Source organism: Phaenicophaeus curvirostris, chromosome 5, assembly GCF_032191515.1.
Source record: "Phaenicophaeus curvirostris isolate KB17595 chromosome 5, BPBGC_Pcur_1.0, whole genome shotgun sequence".
NCBI lineage: Eukaryota > Metazoa > Chordata > Aves > Cuculiformes > Cuculidae > Phaenicophaeus > Phaenicophaeus curvirostris.
Window position 1 is genome coordinate 30136741 of NC_091396.1, and position 19703 is coordinate 30156443.

General features: G+C 37.2%; 1 protein-coding gene across 1 annotated transcript in view; it reads left to right on the top strand.

Moving 5' to 3' along the window:
- STARD9 (StAR related lipid transfer domain containing 9) overlaps positions 1-19703 on the top strand; it is a 102832-nt gene that overhangs the window by 61548 nt on the left and 21581 nt on the right. Inside the window, exons 15-23 of the mRNA XM_069858165.1 lie at positions 297-371; positions 1090-1269; positions 4348-4399; positions 5271-5408; positions 6300-6382; positions 7380-7483; positions 9560-9607; positions 16772-16962; positions 18798-19281. Of these exons, the coding sequence (XP_069714266.1) occupies positions 297-371; positions 1090-1269; positions 4348-4399; positions 5271-5408; positions 6300-6382; positions 7380-7483; positions 9560-9607; positions 16772-16962; positions 18798-19281 (1355 nt within the window). The remainder of the gene's footprint in view (positions 1-296; positions 372-1089; positions 1270-4347; positions 4400-5270; positions 5409-6299; positions 6383-7379; positions 7484-9559; positions 9608-16771; positions 16963-18797; positions 19282-19703) is intronic.

Here is a 19703-nt window from a genome sequence, read left to right on the forward strand (position 1 = left end):
TTTTCTGTGCCATGAAGAGTGTATTTTGCTGGGAGAGACTGGAACTACAGTCCAGGATTTATTTACACAGAAGTAGCTCTTTGTTCATCCTCTTTCACCAGTTCTTCACAAAATCTTGCATGCAGTAGCTAGAGAGGTGTAGGCTAGATGCTGGAATACAGCATCAACAGTCTGTGTATTTTGTCTTTGCTTCTCTTGAGTTCATCTCCTTAAAATCCTGGAGAGTGAAAGAACTTGCCTATCAGTTGTGCATAAGGAAACTAACGTGTGGATCTTGATGACTATACTTTGTACAGAAGAATTCCAGTCCTTCTTGGGGCGATGACAGGGATGGAAATCTGACCGAGCTGGTTCTTCAGAATGAAATGAAGGTGTGTATGATCTACCTGATGCTGTATTTCTCTCCTGTTTCACTGGGCCAGGAGAGATTGCATTGCCATAGTTCTGAAACAACAGTGAATATGTTTGTGTCCTAATGCTTTCCTGTTTGCTTTGTATATGCAGGAAACTGCCATCCTTAATGCATGTTGGGTGCTCTCTACCAATCTGTTATGAAAGTCTCGTGTTCTTAATGCAATACTGTTCATTGCATACCATTAAATCTGCACAATCTACTCCTTCTTTCACAATTGGCTCAATATAGCATAGTAATTCATTATACAAAGCCTCTCTCTTCTAAGATTAAGCTAATGCAATTTATTCAAAGGAAATTATTGTGCTGTTACCAAATTACTAAGAAGATTTGATCACTAGTGACCTGGAAGGATTTTGGAGTTCTTAGTTTTAAGTTCTGCTTACAGACAGGCAAAATAACTAGTTAGCATGATCATATTTCTTTCTGACATTTTGGGAATGAGTCTTGAGTAGGCTAAATATGCTTCATTAGGTGGCAGTGCAGTTTTTACCCAATTTCTTTGTTGCCACAGAAATGGTCTGCAACTAGAAATACCCCTGCATTGCAACTAGTGAAAGAATTTTGCATCCAGTAAAAAACAGATGGAAAAAATGCTGTTCTTTCTGAAGAAATTTATGTATGAGAAAAGTTAACCTACTTAGAGAATGAAACAGTTTCTTCTCCCATTCTTTAAGATTGAGCAATTGACCAAAGACTGGACAAATAAGTGGACAGACAGGAGAGCCATCATGGAAGAATACAGTGTGGACATCAACAAAGAAAAAGCTGGAGTAACAATAGATTCTAGTTTACCTCATCTAATGGCTATGGATGATGATATCCTCAGCACAGGAGTGGTGTTGTATCATCTCAGGGTGAGACACTGTCATTTGTCTTATTTTTCCTTTGAATTTGAAAACACTTGTTTTCTTTGGAAATGGAGAGTGGTTATGGTGGCATTACAACAACAGCTATCAGAACATAAAGACCAGAGCCTGCAAGACACAAATGATGGGGGAAAAAAATTGCTAAAGGATGCATTAAAATGGAAGAGGAGAAGATTTCATACATGGAATAGTAGGGTGACCTCATATGAATGCATATGCTGGCTATTTGATAAGGTATGGTGAGCAAAGCAAAATACTGAAATTAGGTATTAATAAACTGTCCAGAAGGCATGAAGACATGAAGATGTGTTTGTGTGCATGTATGTGTAAACGTAAAGGATGGTGCCTGAAGTGTACCAGACATACTGGTCTAGATTTTAATAGGTATTCATATACTTGAGACTGGAATATTTGTGTATCTACAGATCAAAGGTAAAAGTAAGCTTCAATGAGCACAAGCTCCCTTTGGCAATGACATCTATATATTGCTATTTTTATCCTCCTGAGCCTGCCAAGTAGATTCCAAGTGCGTAACATGGATGGTAATTACTTGTAATCCCATTTCAGAAGCTATTTTCCTGGATCAGGTAGAAATCATGACCTCATAGATATTGCTTTGCTGTGTATCAGCTCATTTAAGGCAAGGTTTTCACCAAGGACTTTTCATAACATTGTATGTATATTACTTCACATTCTGGCTTATGAAGTGCATGGCGAGGACAAACAGTTTTAGGGGATGGGTTGTTTTTTTTTAATAAGTCAGTGCTAAGCTGGACGTTAGCTTTTTTGTGTTCTCTGAATGAATGGAAATTACCAAAATATTGACACTGTTCAGTTGAAAAGGAGGTGCAGTCATTATCAAAAAATGAGCTATATATGGTTGAAAATCATATGTCTACTAATAATATATCTTAATCTAAATCTAGATTTTGTGCTACTTGGTGTAGTTTAGGGACACTGATTTTTTTTATTTTCTTTTAAAAGGCTGCAACAAATATTTGAAACAGAAATCGTGCTGTTCTTTATCATGTTGAAAGACAAACCTTACTAATTTTGCACAAGTCAGTACAGAGAAATTGTACCACGTAATAATTAGGGACAAAGCAGTAAAGTTCAGTGCTGATCAACATGCAATTTGAACTACTCAATCCTACATTAATGCTAAACGTTTATTATAAGTAATTACTACTACTTACATGTTTTTCCATTATGTGCCGTTTTGGAAACAGCAAATATTTTTCACATACTAATTTTAACAACACCTAAAGCAATTTAAAGGTATTAATTTTAACGTAGAAATCTAGTTTGAAGGGTCACCTTCTGAAGTCATCAATGTCCCTCTGTCACACTAACATCTTTGTCCCTTCTTTCTTTGCTCCTAGATGCTGCCTTTTCTTTTCTTTGTGCTTTTCATCTTTTAGACTCTGGTGTCTCTTACTTTTATCTGAACAGCAAGAAGGTAAAGCATTAGTGGTTCTTTACATATTAGGGCTTCAATGTATAACGGCACTTTACATTGTACTTCTAGAGAGAAATGGCAGCAGTCTTCAGATCATGTAGAACAAACATTGTGTAACTGCATAGACTTAGTTGCACTAATCAATGCTGTACCTATGTTTATAGAACATTTCTTTCATAGGTTCTCATCTTTTTTTCTGGCTTTCATTAATAAAAAGTATCTGGTTTCGTTATAATAAAGCTGATCTTCTTGCATAGCTTAAAAAGATGAGATTTGTTTGTATTGTTTTAGAAAAAGATGTACCTTTTCTTCACGAAGTTTTTCACAATGTTCAGCCTAAACCTCTCCTGGCAGAGCTTGAGGCCATTCCCTCTCGTCCTGTCCCCTGTCACTTGGGAGAAGAGACCAGCACCCTCCTCTCCACAACTTCCTTTCAGGTAGTTGTAGAAAGCAATAAGGTCTCCCCTCAACCTCCTCTTCTCCAGGCTAAACAACTCCGGCTCTCTCAGCCGTTCCTCATAAGGCCTGTTTTCCAGGCCCCTCACCAGCTTCGTCACTGGTATATACTTGGGGCAGAAAGTATATTTCATTTATTCTAACTAGAATACAAGGATCAAGTAGTTTAATGGCTATAATTATTTTTAACATGACTGGAAATGTTGTCACTAAACTAATTTTAGAGAATGTTCATTAATCAATTTACAGTAATCAAGCAATCAAGCTCCTCTTCAAGGCTGGGAAATGAACTTGGTTTGTTTTCCTGATGAAAAAGATAGAACTGGTAGTGGAACATAATAGATAGGTGGCAAATTCATTGCCTCTTTTAGTAGCTTTTGCTCATCGTATTGGTTAAGTGTCTCTGTTTTATTGATATTTGCCCTGTACCATGAGAATAGTCTCCCATCACTGGCACATGATATGGTTTGTGTCTGGTTGTTCTTTTGATTTTTATTCCTAGGCAGTTCTTCTTTTTTTTGAAGTTCTTGAATCTTCAAGTTTGGGAGCTTGTCCATATATCATAATCAAGAATAAGACTTTTTATAAATGTGATTTATGTTTTGGAAAAACGTTCTCATTTTGTGGTTAGTTTGAGGAACTTATAATATATGAACAAGTTCCCTTACAAAAGATGAATTCTGTTACTTTTATGTGTTGTTTTTTCATTATGAAATCTTAAAAGCCTAGGTAAATGAATAATCATTTTTCAGCTTCTTTCTTCATGCATGGATATTTGTAGAAAGAATTAATCTAACTTCTGCTAACCACAAGTCTCACTGTAAAAGTTTACAGCATGAGAACATTTGTTCATGTTGAAAATATTTGTCTCAAGCACATTCCAAAAAATCATCCACTGATTTTACTTCATCTTCTAGAGTTGTAGTAGGAGAAGCTGACAGCTGCAGGATGAGAAGTAATTGCATCAGTAGGAGGACAGCAGGCTGAGGTATTACAAAGCAGTAGATGGAAAGTGTTCTAAGCAACCCAGTTATTCATAGGTGATTTATTTCAGGTATTTGCTAAGATGCTGTGCCAAACCTTTTTTAATCAATATAAATAATGCACTTCCAGTTACTGACTTTTAAATTAGTTCTTTTCTTTTTTTTCAGGAAGGAACAACCAAAATTGGAAGAAGTGATTCAGACCAAGATCAAGACATTGGTAAGAGAATGATAAAATTATTTTATGGTATGATCAGGTCAGACCAAGAGGTTTATGACTGTCATGTGTAATAGCTAGGTAAGGTTTGTCAGCTGTCTATAGAAGAAGGTAAGCAGAAGAGAAGAATTGTTGAAGTTGGCTAAAATCTTCCAGTTATTTTTTGTTGTTGCTTCAGAGGCCAAAAAGTCAATGGTCTTGACCTAACTGAGGTCTCCTTACAATTTTCGTCCCACCTGAGTTTGAAAGCAGCTTCATCTGATATCCAAATCTTAGTATCTTCTACCCTAAACTAGTGGCACATGTGATCATGAGACATTAAAAATGCTTTTCAGTTTTTCTAGGGCAGAATATTTTAGATAGAAAATGCAATTTTTTTACAGTATATATTTTTTTAAATTTCATTCCTGCTCAAATGACGATAGGTAGTGAAACTTCATACTCAAATCGGAGACTTTGTGGAATCTTGACTTTGGTTAATTCTGCTAAGTTTGGTTAAGTTTAATTATTTTTTCCTATACGTTAATAAAATATAAACATTAAATGCCATAATAGCAATAAGAAAATTCAGCATGATAGAAGAATTTGCACACTAGCTCACAAATCAGAAAGTACTGTTTAGTTTTCCAGAACCAGAAATACTTTGAAAGAGAACTCTCACTATTTTCAATAAAGTGAGTTTTTTCTGTGATTTGGTAATGGGGGAGCAATCAATGACGACAGTTAGCCGGCCTTGTTCTGCGCTTGAGATAGTTCTCTAAGGTATGAAATATGCAGTCATAGTATCAACCAGTGCATGGTACTTCATTCTGAGGAAAATAGTGCAAACCCGACCTCTTCAACAGGTGAGATAAAACAAATCTATACACTGCAGTTTTGCAGGGACGATGGATTGAAAGGGACCATTGTATGATAGACAACAACTGTGGCATTGTGACACTGCGACCAGTTCAGGGCGCACACTGCACTGTGAATGGATGTGAAGTCACTGGATCATGTCGTCTGTCACAAGGCAAGTCTTGCTTTTTCTGTGAATGCAGTGTTATAATAAGCTTACCTCTGGAATTTAGAGACAAAGTTCTATGGAACTCATGCAGATCAAAGAAATGCATCTCTGTCTCCTGTTGCTGCCCAGCACCACTAGATTTAATCCGTAGCTACAGCTTCCAGACTGGGACAAATAAATTAATTACCCACAGAAAGTAAAATGAAGACATAGGTGATGATACTAAGACCCCTTTTGGCAGCAGTAGTCTGTAGCCTTCTGAAAAGGAAACACCTGTAGTCAAAGGGAGTGTTACGGAAAACAGCGGAAACTGGCTGCAAACCAGCTGACCACTGGTGGAGTTTGTTGGCAAATATGTAATATAGTTGAAGTGACCGTCAGCTTTTTCACAGTGTGTTCAGTTGGGGTGTACTAGTCACCAAGTCATAAGCTATGGTGAATGAGCTCGGATGAAATGGATCAGGATCCCGTACTTCACACTCATACTTTTTTTCATGTTATTTATTTATTTATTTTTTAAATCCAGTTTATGGGAACTTGCTGTGATCTGGATTCTTAAAAAAATAGTGCAAAAATGTACGTTCATCAGGCAGTTGATTATGGTTTCTATATAAAATCATGCTGAACAGGGAATTTACTGTTACATTGAGTTTGCAGAAATCTCTGAGATTAGTTTGCTTGGATGCTGTCATTACAGAATAAGTCTGCTGTCCCATAGTGGCAAATTTTAAAAATAATTCTCTGCTCTGTGTCAGAATATCTTTTTAACGTACTATTCTGCAGTAGTTTGCATGTGCTGTAGTCTGTGTAGCAGAGTTAAGAAACTGCTAACTTTCTTGGGACCAACTGTTTAATGAATTATGTCTCTATAGATTTCTAATAATTTTTTGTTCACAGGCGCTCTTATTGTACTTGGCAAGTCTCACAAGTTTAGATTCAATCACCCAGCAGAAGCTGCTATCTTAAGACAAAGAAGATCAGTAAGTTCTAATACTGTGTTTTTCTCTGTTAGTTCTTCATTGATTTTTCAGTATTGTTTTCCCTCTTAAAAGCAAGCCTGATCTAGATAATATTTCTTCTCATCATCGTATTCACTTGCTTCATTTCCTCCATCTAATGGTCTGTGGTGACACTAAACTTTTTGTGGGAGGATGCTAGTGCTTCTCTCAAATGTGCTTAGTAAAAGATGATGCCAATCCCTTGAATAATTTAGTGTTTCCTATTTCTAGTCATGACTGCAATACGATTAAAACAGAAAGGCAGAATGCTGCAGTGAGAAGACCAGTTAAGAATCTTTCCACATTTGATAATTTTCTGAATTATCTCCTTTCTCTGTCATTTTAACATCCCAAATGAGATACACTAGAATAAATGAAAAATTTATGGGATTAAGTGCTTAAGTATTGTTGAGTCTGAAAGTACTTAATTGTTAGATAACCTTAGAAATAGATGAAATATTTCTTGGTTTGTAATCTTAGGAACTAATGCTGTGAGATATTATTTGATCAAGTAGTTCAATGGTGTTTTTAAAAAAGCAGATAATTCTTAAGATTACTGGCATATATCAGTAAAAAGCCTAGCTTAAAGAATATGAATTTTCTGATTTAGAACATAACCATATTACCAATTGTTATATGGACTTTCCTGTAGTAACATTTTATAGTTCCCACTCATCTGTCCTTTTATACTCACTTCTGTAGTTGAGATAAGGGGGTTAACTTACATTTGGTTTTATTCTTAATTTCTTGCTTAATGAAATAAGCAGTACATTAGTACAGAACTACAAGTATACTCAGTAATAAATACTTAGCAGTTTTGCAGATTATCAAAGGCTAAGCAGAAGGGTGAGATTATAAACTCCCATGGGAGGTATTATGCAACATTGCATGCAGTAGTTAGCAATGGCAGTATTAATAATAGCTTGAAAGTTCCTGGGTAATATTTTTTATTCCAATTCTCATGTTGTGTGTTTTGTAGATTAGTGAAACTGCACCCATTCTAAGTTGTGGAGCTTTGGAGTGGCTCAGGTTGGATGAAAGTTGCACTCCTTCTCCTCACTATATCCTTTCTTCTCTTGACAAGTAAGTTTAAAAAAAAAAAACAAAAAACCAAAACCAGAAAAACAATTTAAAAAATGTTTCTTATGTGGGATGATGTCTGAAACCAGAAATTGGTTCAGACAAAACTAAGTTGTGTATAGAATGAGTCCCACTGTGTTTTCAAGTGATCAAATTAAAATGTCCAAAAAATGCATTGGCCAACTGACTGTGATATACAGTGTTACGATATCCAAGCAAAAAAACTGGGGAAAATATTTATTGCTGCACAATGAATATTGCTGCACAATCAAGAAAATGCCTTGAATGAGACTGACAGACGGTCATTGTTGAGCCCTTCATCTCAGAAAGCCATTGCGATTCTCCTTTTAAAAAAAAAAAACAACAAAAAAACCCAAAACCAACCAAGCAGTAAATAAGGCTTCGATTATTTCTAAAATGTTGAAGAGCTACTCATACACATGATGTCTAGTGTATGCTTTTCATGGCAGAACCTTTCTGAAAAGGAAAGGATTGGTGTGATAAAAGCAATGATTAATATGTATCTGGAAGATAAATTAAGATGTCTCCTGTGTTTCATTTCATAATATTGAAAACAGAATATCACAGAATTAAATGTAATTGGGTTCTTTCTCTTTTTTAATTCCTCTCAGCTTGGCACATTCAATTGACCTGTTAAAGGCAAGAAACAGCCATCTTCTCATTCATATCTGTTGATAGTTCTGCTTCTTGCTAGAGTGTTTTTGGTGTGATAACATACTGGGAATCTTATCTCTTTCTAGAGGAAGTATCTCATCTTGTTTTTATGAGCATAAAATGTTATCTCTGTTTGGAACGTCTCTTCATACTTCTAGAAAAGTGGCTTGCTTTCCACCTGAGATAGCATGTTTCTACATGTTCTCTTTAGTGTATCTAGTCTCTGCTTTTGCTTTTCATTTGCTGCAGTGATACTTTTCTATACAAAATGGTATTTCATTTTGTTTCTTTACTGTGGTACATTTTACACATCACAGCTGTTATTTTCTTTGTAAAAATTACAAAGATTTTTAAAGATAAGGGTTTGTCTAAAGACCTTCAAAAGTAGATACCAGGCTGCTCTTTACATGAGTATAAACATCAGAGGTAGAGCTTTTGTCACAGAAATTTGCTGACGGTCCTAGAAAAACCTACCAAAATCCCAAAGCACTGTGAACAGTTTAGCACGGAATTGCCCTTGATTATCCCCTTTTTAACCTGGAAAACATGAATAATATTTTTGATTGATTTCTTTCAGACTCCATTTAGATAGAAGATTTATTTGTGTAGATGAATTTTTTTAATCACTCAGACAGGACCACATTTATTAATTGCTTAGCATTACCCTCGTACTTACCTAGAGTTTTCAAGTGGTTACTTCAGTGAAAATGAAAAGCATGATGGTATTGCGTCCGCTTGATTTTTATGAATTTCTGTCTCTTACAGGAATAAGCTATACATTATGTGTAATGTTAGCCATCTTTCACCTTACTTGATGCAGTGTTCTTTTTTTCCTTTTGAATAATTTTTTTGGCAAGAGTAAACTGAATTGATCCACTCAGTATTCCTTTACAGTAACTAGTAAGCCCGTGTTTCTGTTGGGACAAGTAGTTTTGCTAATAGAGGGGGGTTGTAATTGAGACATTTAACCTAAAATCTATAATCTGCCAATAAAACAAGACATATGTGGTCTCTCAAATGTCCGGGTTTTGTGAAGAAATGTCCATGCCAAGTATTAAAAGGCGTCCGTGGTACTTTGCAAACAGTAATAGTGGACTAAGTGGACTACATGGAGTGTTTATTTGCTCATCAGCAAAATGTCCACCTAGTGCAGGGTCTTGTCTCTGTCAGAAGACAATGGTTAGAGGAAAATACAAGTGCAGGGCAAACCATGTGTGTGTGTGTCTCTTTCTCTACCCCTCTCATCTGATAGTTCTTGATGCTCTCCCAGCTGCTAGCTGTCTGCATCTTAGACTTCTCCTCTACTGAAAACTGCAATAACATCTCTGTGTATAGTAGGCTTCAGTGAATTTTTTTTGCTTTCTCTTTGAATATCTTTATAATTTCCTATTTTTACTTTTACAGTCAAAAATGTAGAAACTTTAAAGAAAACAAATGTTCTCCTGAACTAAGGTAAGAGTATTAAAGTGTCTAAATAATGCTGATGGTTTTGGCCCCACCAGCTTTGTCTTTCATCTGTCCTGCAGAATTTTCCTCCAGAAGATACGCAAACTAGGCTTTTAATTTGATTTTATCATATTGAAACAAGAATCTGTACGTGTGGCTGAGTTATAGGCAAGTCTCTGCAATCATGTTCCTTATTCATACTTGATCTTATGGAAATGGTTTGCAGCTTTGTTGCATGTGTAATACATGCATGTTGCATGTGTTTTAAAGCATTGACTAGAGTGGGATTTACACTGAACCTCCCACCAATTTATAGTATACAAGAACCCTAAAATATGTAAATACCCTGAATACTCATTAGTATTTTGAAAATGCCCTGTACAGATTGGGTTCTGTTCTGGTGAGAAGAAAATTACTTTATAGAAGAGACCAAAAAAGAAGTCTTGGCATAGAACATAGTTCATTCATGCATAGAAGCACAGCATGCACACAAAAATAATTCAGAAATTGTTTGGTTTCCATGGATTTAACTACTCTTTAATCAGCAACTGATGATAGTTTGCTTTCTTCTGGAATTTTTTATTTCAGAGCATAAGAACGTATGTATTCTGGTAATGGTTACTTACAGTCCTATCTCCCGTGCTGTCAGTAGAATGACATGTTTCTCATCTGCTTTTCATGGGTTGCATTACCAGTTCAGCCTCTGATTGTGTATTAAAATATTTCAGGAAATGAGAGAACAAATTTCTACCATTGCAAACAAATACTAAAACTTCAGGCATGATATTTACTTGGAAAGAGGTGTGTATAATTGTACTCTTACTTGGCCACTTGCTCATACACCCTGCTCGGAAGAGCACTTGAAACTTATTTTTGTTGTCAATCAGCAAACACACAGAAGGCTTGTGACTGGCATCACATGACAGCATCACCGCAAATAAGTAGATAATGAAGTTCTTGCCTTAACACCATACTGTATACGTATACAAACCCTGATTTTGTTCTCTTGCTCATTTAAAAAAAAAACCAAAAAAACCAAAACGGGAGTGGTTTCATTAGAGTCCAGTGGCATAGTAGTACATTGAATTAATTTTAGGTGCTTGGAACATGTTTAAGCTCTCTTTCCTTAAAAAATACCAATACTGTTAAAGTGGCGGGGGGCGGGGGGCGCGTGTGAGCACAGCATCTCAAAAGAATATGTGAAATTCTTCTGAACTGGGAAGAAAACAGTCCCTGTAGACATGGAATGTGTTGCTGAAGAACACAGCATAATTATTATTCTAATGTGGGATAGTTAACATGCCAAACTAATCTTTGTAAAAATAATACTCTGAGTTCTTACTAACAGCTTTCAATTAAGCATGCCATAGTGCTTTACAAATACAGGTTAAATAAATCTTTTGCATCTCTTAAAAGATCCCTCAAGTATTTAATTTCACAGAGAAATACACTGTGTCAGTAACAGCATCTCTGCAGCTTACAGCAGAACATAGTGGGTTAGTAGGGGGAACTAACTGTTTCTATATATAACTGAAATCCTAAGGGGAAAACCTGTGATAGATTGTAGTTCCAGCTGAACTGGAATTTAGCAAGGCAGCAGTGACCTTTACTGGAGTGCATGGCTGTGTCTTGTGCCTGCGACTCCTTGCCAAAAAGAGGTCTCTTACAGAAGTGTATTTAAAGGATTGCCTTAAATAAGTCACTGCCTTACTGTTGTTTGGTGGCTTGGGCAAAGAAAAAAAATGAGGCTTTGCATGGAAAGGCTAAAAAATAAAATCCAACAGAAAAAAAAATCACAGGTGTGCTTTTTCTGTAAACAAACCAGCTAATCGGAAATCCAATTGATACCTCACCTGATGGTAGCTTCCGTGAAGGGGATGACTCTGTGTACATGTACATTTCCAAAGGTCTCTTATTTCTAAAGGTTTCTAACTCTGCTGGCCATTTTGACCAATTTCTGCTTCCCACCTCCTGCCCACCATTCCCAGAATTTAGCTTTGAATTGTGTGAGTTGCATTGCTTCCGGAGGCTGAAGGAGGTGACAATACAAGGTCTTCATATCTCCTTCATCACTCTTCCCTTTGTTTCAGGATGGAGAAGGAAATGGTTTGAGCCTCTGTGCTAGGCAGATGTACAATCCAGTGCAGCTGCGTGGTGTGGCTGCTGCGTGAGGCACTGAACCCCTGCGGGAAGGGCCCTGGATTGGACGGGGCAAGAAGGGGGAGGATGGAAGTGGGGCTAGACAGGGAAATTAACTTGACTGATGTTTCCTTTGGGAAAATAGACAAATTTCAGCAACAGTGATTATTTTCAAAGTAGTTTCTCCATTTGAGCCTTAAGATTTTGTTGCAGAAGGCATTCAGCTTCACCACAGAGTTATTGCTGCCATAGTTACTGAAAGCTGCATTATGCTGTAGCAGCCGCCAGCCTCTGCATCAGCAGTAGAAGTGTTTGGGGAAGAAGAGGAGGAGAGTTGCACAATAGGATCCCGGAGAGCTGACGACAAAACAGGCTGGAAAAAATGTGGATTTACAGATGGTTCATTTAGCATGCATCATGCAAACTTAGTGGAGAGAAAAATGAGATGGAAAAACCCTTCTGCAGCGGTGGTATAATATTAAAATTTTCTCAGTAATTGCAATTATCTTTAGTATAAGGCTGTTGTCTTGGGGTTGTTGTAATTTTACTTGCTGGTTTTTAATGTTTTGTTGGAGGAGGGGTAACTTGACACTTCTTGCTGCATTTGGTGCACCTAAAAATCTGCATGCTTTTATGAAAATCTGTGCAGGGTTGCTTTTTTTTTATATGCCAGAGTATGCCAGTCCTGTGATACCAAGATTTTAGGTATGTCTTGATACCTACAGAAATGAAGCTGTTTGTCTTATGTTTGTCCTGAGGTTATATTATTTCCTGCTAGAACTATACCAAGTGTAGATTGCTTATGTGGGAAGGCAGGAATACAAGCAATAGCAGAAACTGGTCTCTGTTTGATTCCTGTATCTTAGGTTATTACTGTACTTCAAGTCTAAATTAAACAGTATGCCCGATATAAGATGTTTTAGATTAAAGAATTGAGTGATCTCATCTACCTATAACAGAATATAGCTAAATTCTTATGTTAACTGGATTGATATTTGTTTTTAGTTTAATCATTTAAACATGTATTACACAAACTAATCATTCTTTAAATTGTCTATTAGGTGATTTAGCTATGAAGTGTGTGTGAGTATGTTATTTCCTTTCTGGGCCATTGTCACCTCATTTTTTGGTTCAGTTTTTCTTGTTATTTCCATAAACCAGCAAGAGCATGTTGACATGACATAGCATGTTCAAAGGTAGAAAAGAAACACACTTCAAGTTCTTGGTTTCAGCAGTTTCTGGAAGAGACAGATCTGTATCCCAAACCAGCCAGTCATTTTCTTCTCACAGTTATCTCACAGCCAGCAGAAAAATATCTTCTGGCATACCAGTATTATGTAAGTGCCTCCGAATGAATTGTCATTATCTTTTTGTTCCACTTAGGAAGACCGTCCTTAAGAAACTACTTCATAAAAAGGCGTTTAACATTCAGTCTCAGTATTCAGATCTCTCTTTACTGCCTTGCCTGGTTTTTGGTTTGTACTATTAAAAATTAGGAGATGAAGCAAAAAGGCACTGAAATAGCAGCAGAACTGCAATTTGTATAGGTACCTTCAGCAACAGTATTTTTACAGAAACTTGTGAACCCTGGAGAGAGAGAATTCATAGAGTCATAGAATAACCAGGTTGGAAGAGACCCACCGGATCATCGAGTCCAACCATTCCTATCAAACACTAAACCATGCCCCTTAGCACCTCGTCCACCCGTGCCTTAAACACCTCCAGGGAAGGTGACTCAAACACCTCCCTGGGCAGCCTGTTCCAGTGCCCAATGACCCTTTCTGTGAAGAATTTTTTCCTCATGTCCAGCCTAAACCTCCCCTGGCGGAGCTTCAGGCCATTGTATCAACTAGCCACATTACCAGAACAAAAGCAGTAATAATGCTGTAATGGTTGCTGTGCTGTGTTTCTTTTTCCAAGATTTGAAATGAAGTATTGGGTGTGCTTCTGTACTTTGCCTTTTTAGGGTGTAGTCGTAGTATAGAGAGCTGTGGCTAGTAACTTCAGTTTGGCCTGCATTGTGTTCTGCTCTGGATGCAAACACATTTGTCTCTTGGAAAGGATCTTAAGGTTTTGTGTTAGTTCAGGAAAAAGCCATTACCACATACATGAGGGAATACTAGTGCTGCTGAGAACAGCAAACAACACACTTCAATATGCATTGGTTGCATTGCTTATTCTCTGATACTTTATAATGTATGGGGCACAAGGGGTGGGGATGTATTCAGCATTACTGGAAAGTATAAAGAAGAGTTTGTGACCCTCTCCCAGCTATAAATAGATGTTGCCTAACTACCTTTGCGAGCATTGCGAGATCTTTAGATTGAAATGCAACACTGAGTTGTTTCATATACTTAGATGTTCTGTGTTTCAATTTGTTAACAGCTTGAACTCTGATGTGTCAGTTTTATGGAAAGGATGTCTGGGAGCTAAAAGTCATGGTTAGGAAGAATATGAGACATTTCATAAGAGGAATTGATTTTAACTAATTTTAGTAAAGAGTTGCAGAACAAGAATTGTTTGTCTACTGTTTTACTGTCATGCTTTGCTTTTCAGCCTTATCAGCAATTATTTACTTAGTTTCCTCAGTCTTATACAGAATAGTCCTAATAATGATAAATGAGTAGAAATCAGCTCTTTTTGGTATTTGATAATGTCAATGGATTCTCATCATTCCTCCTAGATGAATGTATTTTGCTTCTTTCATGCCTGTCTCAGGCTAAGTGACTTGCCCAAGGTCATGCAGTTGTCCAGTAACAAATTCAGACTCACATTTTTCAACTTTCAACCACCATAGGAACCAGAGCTTTTATGTCTGTTAGCAAACCAGGTTAAAGTCATCACCAGAGTGTGTGTAGTGAGTTAACATTTGCAATTGCTATTAAGGTTTATTAGTTTTAGTTTATCAGCAACAAGAGGCTTCAGCTGACATCTGTTCAGCTGTCTGTGTTAGGCTTAGTGCATAGGTATCCAGGGGTGATCCTCACCCTGAAGACCCTGCAGCCTAAGTACATGAAAGCACAGAGGTGATATAACTGCTCCAAAATCAGAGAGATTTTGTCGCAGATCAGAACTTTAACCTCAAGATTATATGGCTACTCCATTACATTTCGCTTGGAAGCTGCATTCAAGGAAAGCCTCCCTCAGAGTTATCATTAAAACCCTGTGAGCTTTTCCTAAATGACGTCCTTTGGATTTAACAGTGTGTCTGAAAAGTGATTCTTCTTTAGTCAACCAGTCTAGCTTTGACCTCTGGGTTTGTTCCCCAGGAGTTTGTGCTGTTAGAAATTCCTGAACAGATGGAGATTTGTAATGGTCATATGAGTGTTTCAGTGCTGCAGTATCAATTCAAACCTACCTCAGCTGAATGAGAAATGAGACATCCCACTCCTGTTTCCTGGGGATCAATTAAAGTTTATCTGAGAGGAAAAAAAATACAAATCACAGACTGTTGGCATCTTTGTAGTCAAGCCAAGGACAAATAGATCTTGCAGCTGCCTGTTCTTATAATTTGTTCCCATGGGTCCCAAGCAGACACAAACCATTTAGTAGATGACAGCGGCAAAGTTTGTACTCTGACTGTTTGCACCATGCCAGACAATTGAACAGAAGATGTTCTCTTCGGTTATTCTCACTAGCATTAGATTTACATAAATGTTAAAACCATATTGAACTCTGTTTTCCTTAGGCAAGCACAAGAGTGTAACAGTAATATTGTAAAATATTGAGACTCTTAAGAAAGTGCAGTATATGTTCCATATAAAGGTGCTCCAGGAGGTTTGTAAACTTTGGCTGTCTAGTTGTTTCATCTGTTTTGTCTGATAATCTAGAACACAGAATCAGAGTTGTTGCTGTAGAAATGGTTTCCTTAAACACATTCATGCAGTTCTGTGTGGAGATGTCAAATTAATTCCTGTGTAGCAAAGGTTAAACACTATTTTCATACAGGTAACCTTGTAATGGTAATGATTTTTACAAACAACATGATGTTTCCAAAGCATTCCCTTTCAAATTTTATTTTTGTTTTCTTTTGACCTTCAGGAACTCTTTAGAGTTTTGATAATCCTGCTGTCTTTAAAAGTATAGTTAATACATCGTTGTAATAAATACCTAATTTACTTCATTAGTAAAATGCATTAAAACTGTTTTTTCTGGACTTACAGGTTTAGTTTTCTGAGGTTACTTATAATAATGTGATGTTTAGAAACAAAACAATGGGCAGAGACCACATGTTACCTTTATAGGTGCTATAATTTGGTCTGATAATTCTTTTCAGAGGTTTAATGTATTTCGAATATTATCATGGATCATGCTAAGAAGAGATATTATTTTGATTGTTGACTCTCTGTGTTTGTGTGCATGTAAAATTTACCATGCAGCCAGGAACCAAACATTTTGGAGGGGACTGTAAGGCAGTTTTCACAAGTTAGTCACTTTTCTGATCACAATTCTGCTCCAAACATAGAAGCAGTAACCTAATACAGTTGCTGCATCCAGCGAAGAATTGTGTGATCAAGTTCTTTCCTTGGTACTGGCAGAGACTGTCAGTGTAATCTCAACAATGCCTGTAACCCTTTCTAGGTTGGAGATTTTTGATGCGAGACCAGAGAAGAATGTTTTGTCATTTCTGGAAATCACTTTGAAGTACTTAGGTGACAAATAGTCTATATAGTATATAAAATTTTATAAACAACCCTCTTCTCCAATTTCATTTCTGGAAGATCTACAGCAAAATGAGAGGTGGCTATTTTTAAAATTCTTTTTGCTATTATCTTACTGGTGATGGAATTTTCTGCTTCACTGTGACAGCTTTTATATTTCCTGGCATTCATGATGTTTATGGGATTCTAGCCTGCTGTGACATGCATATACACAACTACTTTACCACTTGAGTTTTTGTCATAATGAACCCTTACTGAATAAAACAATATCTTCAAGTATCATCTGTCTCCCTTTAGTAAGATGGCTTGTTTTATTTAAAATGTTTGGTATTCTTTTCCGGTTTAAATTCGCTGTCAACATTTCCAACAGCAGAGAAATATATGCTGTGCATGAAGAGTACAAGAAGAAACTGAGAGACCAGGAAGCTTTCCACAGAAAACAAATTCAACAGCAGCAGCTCTATGTTGAGAATTTAAAGCAGCAGATCCTGAGAGGACAGATCAAAGCAGAGCAGGAACTAGAAAATGACCAGGCATTAATCAACCAGCAGATCCAAGAAAGTAGGTACCTTCATGTTCCCCTCTCTCACTTCCCTTCCTTTACTGCATTTTTTTCATTCTCTTCACATGTTTTTTTCCCTAGCTATGCTTTGTATTATGGGTGTGACTGTTATGGCTTATTACTAGCTTTATCTCATAATTCCCTTTCCCTTGGGAACTGTTAGTAAGCTTTGCTTAACAGGACAAAAAGGCCTCCTTTGCAGTGCAACAGCAGCACTGTTTAATTAGCTCTGTAGGTCACTGATGGGAGAGACTGCATCAGTGTGGAGCTCCCCTGTGGCACTGAGCCTCTTGTCCCCCAAGCTCTTGCCTGTCCTGCCTCCCTGCAGCTTTGCTCTGCTCATGTCCGTAGTGCAACTCTGCCATATTGCAATGTAGGCCCAGTCTGCTGTTGTGTTTTAAGTTTTCCTTGTGATACGCTTCATCCAATGAGTTGTTCTGGGAGATTCAAATTGAGATGACTGTGGTAGTTTCAACCATAAGCTTTCAGGGGAAGCTGCTCTAATAACAGGATGCAGTAGTACGCAAGCAGCATGTCCAAGACAGTCATGTGTGTCTGTTGAAGTACTCTATGCATTTCATTAATGATGTCACCTTTAAAAACATAGACCATTTTCACATACTTTTAATGAATTTCAGTTGTTAGGAAAAATAGGGGTACAGCATAAAACCATGGCTTAAACTGAATTTTCTGTTGTTGGTATGTGAGTTTTAAACAACTAATACAAAGAAAACGCATCCAAGAAGCAGGTGGGACAATTAAGTTTGGAGCTAAAATCCCAGCCCCAGTTAAGGGAAACAGGGTTTCACTGGCTTTTATATAGTCAAAACTTACAAACACACACTCTGCCCTTTTGTAGTATGAAAAAACATATATGAAGGTGTTCTGTGGTCGAAATGGAAGTGCAATGAATTAAGATTAGGGTAAATAAAATCTGCATCCTATTTTTAAAGATGATTAATTAGTAGTATTACATTCTCCACTGCTGAATTAGTTTTAAACCAAAACTGAACTAAAGAAAGAGAGGCATGCTTTGGTACAAGTAGGAGTTATTTCTAGGAAGTTCTGCAGCGTTACACAAGAGTACTAAAGGCTAGATCAGAGACTAGATTTTGAATGACAAATAGCTATGTCAGAAAGTGGATCCACAGCGTATTTCGACGTGTGCTTGTTTTTTCCCTCAAAATGTAGGAATTTATTAGCCAAAGTCTCATCAGTGTGTGCATGAAATTCCATTTGCTGCATGAACACAGTCTCTGTTCAGCTTTGTACAGCTTCCTCTTCTAGTTCCCTTGTTAACTCTGCTCTCAGTGCACGTACATTTTTTCCCCAAGTAACACGTACAAAGTTTAACACATGTGATTTCAGAAATAGCAGCATATTTCACAGTAAAAAAACAATGAAGTGATAATCACTACTGTGAATACATAACCTGTGTCTGAAAAATGTACAGAATTGAATTCGGGCCTTTTAATGCTTCCAGTGTATTTTAACAACAAAATTGAGGTGACATTTGAGTGTAATCTTTGAGAAACTGAAATGTGTTCTACTTTTTGCTTAGAAACAAGATCAGTGCCCTTTACTATATCAGCCAAGGCCCTGCTTATATCATGCCGTTGTTATCCTAGTCTTTATTCCAGTGGCTTTTGGTTATCAGTAAAATGCCGCAATTATATATTTTTCTCTAAATGATTTGTCAAGACTGTGCTCTACCTGTGCAGAAATTCGGTTCTTAAATGAGCTCTCAAGGCTGATTAAATTAAGAAATGAGACAGTAACGAACAATGCTTTTTGTATGATTTTTACTTTCTTTCAATAATTGTTTTGTTTACAGACCAGCAGTGGCTTATAAATGAGAATAAACGACTAGCTGCCCTTCAGCAACAGCAGAGGGAGTGTGCGGTGCAGACAGAGCCTACAGTGTGTGCAGAGGCTGAGGTGCAGAGTACCATTGGGCTAGAAATCTGCCCTTCCCTGCTGCAGCAGAACAAGAAGAGACTAGTGCAGCTGGAACTTTTGCGAAGATACTCTTTAAAAAAGGCAGAGAGAAACATAAGACGGAAAAAGGTCAAATTCCAGCTGGAAAGGATAGTCAAGAAGCAGAAGTTATTGGAAGCCAAGCAAAACCTAGAGCAGCTGGAAGCTAGGTGCTGGCTCAGTGAAGAGTGTGTGAAACAGTTCCAATTCCTAAACAAAAGTACTGCTCTACTGTCTTCTTCAGATCACCAGTTGCAAAAGAGGAGAAAGTCACTGGGTTCGAGTTCCTTGCAGCACAGGCAGTGTTTGCTCTGTAACCCACATCTGCCTCAGGTACCCAGGTAAGTTAAAATCCGCTAATCCTCTGCACTTTCAAAAGAAAGTTAAATGCAAGGTGTTTTCAGTGGCTGCCTATAACGCAGAATGCTTTTCAGCATATTGAAATAATCCTAACACTTGCAGTATCCATGAACTTACTATATTGTATGTCATACAAGCTGTTTCTCCTTTTTCCTAGGATCTGTACAGTGCATTCCCTGCTTAGCTCTTTGACATGGTCTTTCCCACTGTATTATATTCTTCTCTCATGCCTTTCTGTATTTTTTGCCTCTTTGTGAACACTTTCTAGAACTGGCTCGTAAAAGCTAACTTCTGCATCATTTTTTCTTGATCAGTGTCAAACTCTTCCTTCAGAATATTTCTATCATTGGCATGATTTCGAATTGGACTTTTAAGCTGGCCAGCCTTTCTCAACTTAAATAAA